The 9721-nt window shown below is 37.2% G+C and overlaps 1 protein-coding gene and 1 pseudogene across 1 annotated transcript in view; one reads left to right on the top strand and one right to left on the bottom strand.

Annotated features, from left to right (window-relative positions):
* The first annotated feature begins 5590 nt into the window (after nt 1–5590).
* The window catches only part of Stk31 (serine/threonine kinase 31), an 81994-nt gene continuing 77863 nt past the window's right edge, over nt 5591–9721 (top strand). The window contains exons 1-3 of the mRNA XM_005319117.3: nt 5591–5700; nt 8283–8329; nt 8419–8471. Of these exons, the coding sequence (XP_005319174.2) occupies nt 5651–5700; nt 8283–8329; nt 8419–8471 (150 nt within the window). The 5' untranslated portion in view covers nt 5591–5650. The remainder of the gene's footprint in view (nt 5701–8282; nt 8330–8418; nt 8472–9721) is intronic.
* On the bottom strand, nt 8895–9236 carry LOC101967628 (large ribosomal subunit protein eL34 pseudogene; annotated as a pseudogene).

Genomic DNA, 9721 nt, shown 5'->3' with positions numbered 1-9721 from the left:
CTCTGCAAGGCCTTTAGTTTGCAGAGCCCATCCAGCAGGGTGGGCCAACTGGAGAGGAAATATGCATCCCCTGGAGCCATATGAATTTAAACACTGGCAAATCCCTGGTCCTAAGGAAGGATATTCCATTCATTCGTTGGGAAAATGAAGAGGGATTCAACCAGCATGCCACCAATTCTTGGGCAAGGATTCCTGTTCAGGTTGAAGGCTGAACTAAATTGCCCAATGTTCCTCTCTCCCAAAGCAAGAGAGTAAAGAAAACAGGGAAGGCAGAACTCTGCCATGCACTCACTGTCACTGTGTGCCAGGCCTGCAAAGAGTCTGCCGATGAGTTAACAGGTCATAGCATCTTTTCAGGCCACCTGAGCATCCCCATTTTACAGAGGACAAAACCAGGGGTTGGCAGGAGGAGGGGCTTGCGCAAGACCACCAAAGAAGTACAGGCTGAGTGAGATTTGAAATCTGTCCTACTCTTCTCTGCCTCAGCCTTTCACCCATGGGTCCACAAGGCAAGAAGCATGGCCCAACTCTCCCCAGGAGGGTAGGTCATAAGGCCAAGGCCATTGGCCAACTCTCTGAGGGCTCCTTCCTCTGTGCCAAAATATCCAAGGCAAGTCTCAGTAGCTCCTGGGTCTCTAGAAAACATGGCACGATACAATCCCAGGCTGATCTTTATAGGGGAAGCCACGGTGGTCCAAGTGTAATGAGTGCCAAAGATGGCCTCCAGTCAACTGCAGTGCCAGGCCTTAGAGTGTGTGAGAGGAGGTGCTGATGACATATGCAGAACTTTCCAGAATGAGATTTTGTTCCTGTCATGGCACACGGGCTACTGTTCCCTTTCATCCTCACAGTTACCATGTGGCTTTCAGTCCTTGGCATGGGGAGAAATCTCAGGGCTGGGAGGTTATATTGCTGTTAGACACAGTTTTCCTGAATGTGTTTGGTTTGATTGTTGTTGTGGTGTTGTTATTATTATCTTTGGTACTAGGGATGCTCAACCACTGAGCCACATCCCCAGCCCTTTTATTTTTTATTTTGAGACAGAATCTCATTAAGTTGGTTAGGGCTTCACTAAGTGGCTAGGGCTGGCTTTAAACTTGCAATCCTCTTTTCTCAGACACACTCATATACACCCACACACATGCACACATGCACACACACGACACTTACATATGCTCACATACTAAAACACTCACATAAACTCACACACACATAGTCTCCTGTGCACACACTCACATGCACACACACCCTTATATACATACACTCACACACATACATAAACAACACTCACTTGCACACTCACACTAACATACTCACATGCTCACTCACACCAACACACATACTTGCACTCACCCACAGGCACAAACATGCACTCACACACAGTCATACACATGCATATACACACATATCCTTATATACATACACTCATACATGCTCACACACATACACAACACTCACACTCATACACTTGCACTCAACACTCACACACTCCTCTTGCACATACCTACAGGCACTACTATGCATGCACACATGCACACACTCATACACTCAAGGTGCTCACACATATTCCCCACCCACATAAATATGTACCCCACAAATATGTATGATGATTATATGTTAATTAAAAAGAAAAAAATCTAGGGCTCAAGATTGATAGAGCTTAGTGGTAGAGCACTTGCCTAGCATGTGAAAGCCCTGGGTTTGATCTCCAGCACTGGGAAGAAAGAAAGCAAGGAAGGGAGGGAAGAAGAAAAAGAGAGAGTTGTAGAAATATATAATATATGCTAAGTATATATGATTGGGATAGATATACAGAAGTTTGAAGCTTATAGAATCCTTGGGATTAGAATCCTATTCCTATCAGAGTAGGTTCAGTCAAAGAGGTGGTTGCTGAGAGAGAGTGAGGATCCATGTGCTTATTAGGGGCCAGAGCAGAATACACAAGCAAAAGTTAGGGAATTTCAATGGTGCTGACGATTGACATTAGATCACAGAAGAAGGAAAAATGGGATACCTCTACCCCAAGTTTGTGCAAATATATCGTATACCTGCTTGCTTGGGCAGGGTACCCACAGCCTGTTTGTGGGAATATTGAGGCACCAGGAAAATAAGAAGTTAAAAATTTTTTAATACAGACACAAAGCTCACTATCAAGCTCACTCAATGATAAATAAGTTGATTAACCTTATTTAATTAAAGAAATTGAATTGGTAGTTAATATTTCCACAAAGAAAAGTCTAGGTCCAGGTAGCTGTACTGTACATTTTATCAAATATTTTAAAAAACAAATGATATCAGTTCTATACAAACTTTTCTGAAAAATTTAAGTTGGGAATTCTTTACATTTTATGTTGTAATTGGTATTATTCTTATTACAAAGAAAAGAAAATTTCAGTTTAATACCGTTCTTGATCATCTATGCAAAAATTCTGAATTATTTTATCAGATCTAATACAAGCATATATAAAAAGGATAATACATCATGATCACATTGGTTTTATCCTCGGAATGCAAGGTTGGTTTAACATTGAAAATGTCTCTGTAATTTTTCATATTGACTAAAAAATAACTACAAAATTATCTCAACAGATATAAAAGATATATTTGAAAGATTCAATGCATACCCATGATAAAAACTCTCAGCAAACTAAGAATAGAGGGTAAGTTTTTCAATCTGCTAAAGGGTATCTACTAAAATCCCATAGCTCACATCATTTTGATGGTGAAAGGAAAATGCTTTCCTCCTAAGACAGGAACATAACAAGAATGTCTATTCTCAGCACTTCTATTCAACATCATAATAGAGGGTCTAGCTGTTGTATTAAGGCAAGATAAAAAGACATAAAAGACATGCAATTTGGGAAGAAGAGAATAAAATAGTCATTATATGCACTCAATATGAGCATTTATGTAGATAATTATGTTAAATATACAAAATCTATCACTAGAAATAAGTGAGTTTGTAAGAATGCAAATATGATCAATGTACAAAATTATATTTCTACATACTAACAACAAAAATTCAGAAATTGAAATGAAGTACAAAATACCATTTATAGTAGCATGAAAAAATAAAAATCCTTAGGGAGAAATCAGATAAAAGTTGTGTAATATTTTTATATTGAAAAGTACAAAATAATGCTCAAAGAAGTAAAATAATAAATAAATGGAGATATTACAACCGTGTTCATGGATTAGAAGACTTAATATAGTAAAGGTGTAAATTCTCAAATTAGTGTATAAATTCAGTGTAATCCAAATAAAAATCTCAGCAAGATTTGTATATGTGAATATATCTGTGTGTATGTGTGTACACACTGACAAGTTGACTATAATTTGCATGAAGCTACAAAGCTAAAACACTTTTGAAAAAGAATAATTTTGGAATGTGGCTTACAGTCTAAAGAAGGCAAAGAGATGAATGTGAAAAAATAGAATCCAGAAATAGACCTCCATGCATATGTTCAAATGACCTTTGATAATGGTGCAAAGACAATGTACTAGAGAAATAAGAATGGCTTTAATAAATGGTGCTGGGAAAACTGTATATTCATATGCAAAAAAAAGAACTCTGATTCATTTCACATCTTATATAAAATGCCTAAAAGAGTATCCAGATCTAAAACTAAAGCTTAAACATAGAAATCTGAAGAAAGTAGTGGTTAGCCAGAGGCTTCTCGGACACAACACAAAAGTATGATCTTTAAGACAAACCTGATAAATTGGAGTTTATCAAAATTAACAATCTTTGCTCCTGTTTTTTTAGTTGCTGGGAATTGAAACTAGGGCCTGACTTAATGCTGAGCTACACCTCCAGTCCCTGAACCTTTTTAAATACTCTTGTTAGAGAATGAAAAGACAGCTGTATTTGCAAATCTGAAGTTGTATTCATAATATATAAGGAATTATTAAAAGTAATAAAACAACTCAATTAAAAATGAAAAAAAATTGAACAGATACTTTATCATAGAAGATATATGGATGGAAAAAATACAAAAAATAGCTCATCATTTTTAGTTAATAGACAAATAAAAAAATAAATACAAGGAGATCCCACTCTAAACATTTAAACTTAAAAACATCGATTATCCTCGTCAAGGCAGCATAGGCCTATAGGCCTACAATCCCAGCTACTAGGGACGAAGAGGCAGGAGGATTGAAAGTTCAAGGCTTGTTTGGGACACTTAGAAAGACCCTGTCTAAAAATAAGAAATGTTTGCGAGTGCAGTTCAGAGGTAGGGCGCTTACCTAGCATGTGCAAGGCCCTGGACTTGATCCTCAGCACCACAAAAGCAATATCAACAACAAAATTCACTGGTCATATCAAGTGATGATGAGGATATGGAGCAAGGAGAACTCTTTTTCCTTCTTTCTTCTTCCTTTTTCTTTTTGAAACTGAGGATTGAATCTGGGGGCTCTTAACCACTGAGCCACATCTTCAGCCTAAACCAGAACTCTTAACCCTGTTGGTGGTAATATAAATTAATACCACTACATTGTAAAACAGACCGGCAGTTTCTTAACATAACTAACCATATGTCCATACGAAGACTTGCACAATATCAGCTTTATTTGAAACAATCCTAAAGTGGAAACAATCCAAAAGTCTAACACAATGTAAACAAATTGGGTTTGTGTTCATATTCAATGGACTAATACCAATAAAAAACAAACAAAAAAACAAAACAAAAAGTATTGCTATATAGGACAAAATATGATGCTTGAAAGAAACCATATAAACATGAACATGCTGTATGATTCTATTAATATTAATTCTAGAAATGAACATGCTGTATGATTCTATTAATATTACTTCTAGAAATGCAAACTAACGGATGGAGAAAGAAAGCCAAAAGGTAGATGAGGGGAGCCAGGCGTTGTAAATAGGCAGTGAGGAACTTTTGGGGGTGATGGAACTGCTCATCTTGATTTGTGGGGGTGATTTCATCAGTGTATATAATTGTTCACTGTTAACATAGTGTGCACTTAACACAGTTTTTGTTCATAAACTATACCTCAATCAAGCAAGTAAAAATGAATTGGTGATCATTTTAAATTGCGCAAGATTTGCCACAATGTACAGTATTTACAATTGAAGTACATTTTTTTTCCTCTTTTAACTCTGTGGGAAAAAACCGGCTTTGCTCGAGAAAATGAATGGTAAAGCTGGCTTGAGAAATGTATGTAAAGCCATTGATCTGTAAAACACATTTTTCAATTATTAAGGTAATTTTCTTATTTACGTCTTGTACATATGCTGGAAATCTTCCAGTTTGGGAGTTTTGAGATTTAAACCTGTGTGAACAAACTAGGAAGGCCCACACAATCTCACGCCACAGTGTTGCATCATGGTTCAACGCCTCAAAAACCGAACCCGCCATTGGCCCACAGGTGTGATGCGAGACTATAAATGGCCAGCACGCCTCAGTACTATTTTAGGCGTGCACGTGCCTGCCTCGCAGCAGCCTCCGGGGTCTTACGAAGTGGCTGCGGCTCCCGCCAAGCCTGGAGGATGGCTCAGCACCGCGTGCGCAAGCGCAGCGTGGGTTCTGAGTCGCGGAAGCACGCGCGGTAAGCGTCTGCACGTGCGCGACGGCGGCCGAGGGCTTTCTGCTGTGGCGGGCGGCGGGCGGCGGGCTGAGGGTCCAACATGTGGGGCCAGGGGCCCTTTTCTAGAGCGTCTGTGACTGAAAGTGTGAGGTCAGTAGTAATCCTTGTGGCAGGTGCGATGGTGGCCACTTCTGGGACCTTAGTTTTGGGGCTGGTTGCATTTTAGGGCTCAAGTTCGGCACGAGGCCTGCTTTCTGGCCTTCCACGCCCTGGGGCCGCCTGGTCCCGCGAAGGGGCTATGGGCGCCCAGGTTTCAGAATTTGGTGCCGGGGAGCGAAACGGGTTTGCAGATAACAATGTTGGTAAAGCCTGGGGTGGAATTATTTGCTCCCTTTCCCGCAAATCTGCGCCACTTAAAATTTCAAAGTCCTTTCTACAACAAGAGTGAAGCCACCTGTGCCTGCCTTACAAATTCTCTTTTTGAAGTGGAGGTTTGGTAATCCATTTAAGCAGAAATTGGGGACTGTAGCAGTGCTGCATGAACGTGCGGGACAATCATTTTTAAAATAAGATTTGAAACTGGTAGAAAATAACTTTTTACGGCAAGTGGTAAGTTTTACAAAGTAAACTTTTTTTTTTTTTTAAACTAAATCCCAGGCATAATGTCTTCAAGGGAAACGTAATCCCTCTAAACAGATTCCAATTTTGTTTTACAAGTTTTCAATCAATTTAATTTAAAAATTAGTTTTGACCAGTATTGAAGAGTCCTTGGTTTGAAGATGTTTGAAAGGCATTTAGTGTATTTGAAGGAAAAAAAAATTAAAGTTGTAACAAAAATCATAAGAATGAAGTTTGAAGGTTTTATAAGGCTTTTTTTTTCTTCTGTTATGAAGAGTTAATAATCTTTTTTTCTTTGTTTAGAGCATTTGAAACTTTGGTATAGAGGTGTTCTTAGATAACTCTTTAAAAAAGTGTTTTTTAAAAACATGACAGACTGTAGGATATCTGCTCTTTTCTTTTTTTTGGGTGTGGGGGTGTATGGGTATTTAATTCAGGGGGGCATTCAACCACTGAACCACATTCCCAGCCCTGGGATGTCTGCCTTTTTAAGGCAGTTCTGTGAAGAGAACTACCCCCATCCTTTTCAACATATAGCTGCATAGAATATTTGCCTTACAAACTCAAGACCATAAAAATAGTGGTGGTGGTGGTAAGTGGGTGCAGAGAGTGGTGTGAGTCATGCCAGCTAATCATATCAAATTCACCATCAGATTGTTGATATGTACCTGTAAATTACTTTTTTTCTGAGAAGGAAGTAAAATCAGCTGGGACTGAGCAATTAAAACATTTTATTTTTCTTCAGTATCTATGAATGGACAGTGCAGCATTCTAGTGTGTTGAGAATAAAATTATAAAGTAGAAGACATTTCTTTTGAAATACTTTTCAGTTGGGAAAGTATAATATTGTGTGATGAAATTTTTTTTTTGAGTAATGGGCAAAACTTGATTTATTTTACCATCTTTAGTCCCAGGGTATCGTCAAAAAGAATAGCCTCTGTGTCTTTAAAAGAAAATTGATTACCAGTATGAAGCATTTGTAGTGTTTCTTCTTATAGAAGCCTTCTTTTTGTTTGACAAGTCATTAATTTATTATAAAAATAGGTACATTGTTCCAAAGTTTTGATTTATGTAAGTGATCAAAAAGCATGATTTTAGTGTAATTGTTTCCTGTTTTTATTTTTTCCCCTTTTATTTACTGGTGCATTATAGTTGTACATAATGATAGGATCCGTTGTTACATACTCGTAGGTGCACACAATATAGCAACATAATTTGGACAATATCAGACCTCAGCACTTCCCCTCTCCTTCTGCACCTTCCACCCCTTGGTCCTTTTCCTTTGTTGATCTTTCTTTGATTTTTATGAGACCTCTTGCCCCCATCTTTCTTTTCCGTTTTGCCTCTTTAGTTTCCACATTTGAGAGAAAACATATGACCCTTGATCTTCTGAGTTTGGCTTATTTTGCTTAATAATCTTTAGTTCCATCTCTTTTCCTGTAAATAAACAATTTCATTTTTTTCTGTAAGGATGAATAAAACTCTGCTGTGTATGTATAGAACATTTTGTTTATCCATTCATCCATTGATCACCACTTAGGCTGGTTCTGTGGTTTGGCTTATGAACTGGGCAGCTCTAAACATGGGAAAGCATGTAGCACTATAGTATAATGACTTCAATTCTTTTTTAAAAATAATTATTTTTTAGTTATAGGAGGACACACATCTCCATTTTATTTTTATGTAGTGCTTAGGATCAAACCCAGTGCCTCATCCTTGCTAGGCCAGCACTCTGCCTTTGAGCCACAATCCCAGCCCCTGACTTAAATTCTTTAGGGTAAATACTGAGGAGTGGTATAGCTGGGTCATATGGTGGTTCCATGATTAGTCTTTTGAGGACCTCCATATCTTTTTCAGTGTAAATTTGTAAAAGTCTTGTTAATGACAATTTTAAGGACAGAGACTATAAATGATGAAATTGTAAACTACAATATTCTCACAAGAATAGAACTATTGAAGAGAATGTTTTAGCTCATTTTTAATATGGAGTTTGAATTTTGACAGAATTCATTAGTGCAGAACACACTTGAGAAAGTTTGAGCTTCATGTAGTTTAGTCTTTATTGTTAATGAGTGGATTATTATAACCTAATTCAAAGTATTGAATTGTTTTAGTTTTTCAGGAATTGTCCAAATGGATGAAGATATACATTACAATAAAGGTACTGATGCTAAAAATTATTTTTTGAGTGTAAGAGCTAGATTAGTATGATTAATTTCTAATTTTCTTTACATTGTGATTTGGTTTTAGTTGAAGATGTGGTTGGAAGTCATGTTGAAGATGCAGTAACATTTTGGGCCCAGGTAAATAGCAGTCAGGTTGATTTCTTCTCTTCCCCTCCCTCCCTAACCTGTCTTCCCCAACAACAACAAAAAACCTAGGAGTAAGTATGTTTATCATTATCACTGCCTAATTTTTGTTAAATTGTTTAGCCCTAAGCATTATTAAAATGTAACTGGTTATAACTGTAACTATAGTTGAAATATGAGTGGTATATTCATAGTAATGAGTAAAAATGTTAAAATCAGCAAGATTGTGACTTCATAATTACACTGAATGTAATTAATACCAACATCCTAGGCTGCATAAATTTAAGAGGCTAGAGGGTGCTGTATAATTGGGTGAAGTTATAGCTCCATCTAGTGGTCATTTTAAAGATTGTTTCTTGAAAGATAAAAATTTTAAGTGTCATCTTTTAATTAATTAATCAAACAAATTTCATTTATTTAGCTTTCTGACTCTGCTTGTACCTTCAACATGTTAACAATGATTTTCTGCTCCTTTATAAGGAAAGAATTCTTGATCCTATCATGGACATATTTAGGACACAGAGAACCACCATAGGCTCAGCTGATGTTTTTCATTTATACAATCACATAATTTTAAGTATCACAGAACAAACCCTTCAAAATCTGTCTGGGCACACACGACATGAAGACATTTAATGCTTTCTCAACCTTCTTGTTATAAAGGAAAACAATTCTGTTACTAGGGATTTGGGACAGCCTAGTTTAGTTAGAAGCTGTATTGTAGGAAAGCCTGTGGTGGTATGTCAAACATTGGAACATTCTGAATGCTCTTAGGCCAGCCCAAAGAACTTTTCTGAAGGCTCCTTTATCTTCAGATGGTGGCTGATTGTAAAGGGAATAAAACCAGTGAGAAGAAAAAGCTACCATCTCTCTCAAGACCTTCTCTAGAAGAGAAAGAAAACTCATTTTTTTTCTGATTGTTTAAGTTTGAATTTAAGATATGCTAATTTTTCTCCTCATAAAATTTGAAGCATTTATGAAACATTTCCAATTTTCTCTTGGTAGGCTACAAGTCAGATAGTGCATTCAGTTTTGAAAATAAAAATTAAGGGGCTGGGGTGGTGGCTCAGTGGTAGAGTACTCAACTGGCATGCATGAGGCACTGGGTTCGATCCTTGGCACCATATAAAAACAAACTATTGTATCCAACTAAAACTGAAGATACATAAATAAATAAACATTTTAAAAAATAAGCACCAAAGTGCATGTGTTGGCAGAACTTAAGAATGTGAAATTCCTCTAAT

The sequence above is a fragment of the Ictidomys tridecemlineatus genome, chromosome 2 (genome assembly GCF_052094955.1).
Source record: "Ictidomys tridecemlineatus isolate mIctTri1 chromosome 2, mIctTri1.hap1, whole genome shotgun sequence".
In the NCBI taxonomy this organism is placed as follows: domain Eukaryota; kingdom Metazoa; phylum Chordata; class Mammalia; order Rodentia; family Sciuridae; genus Ictidomys; species Ictidomys tridecemlineatus.
This window is presented reverse-complemented; position numbering and strand designations above follow the sequence as displayed.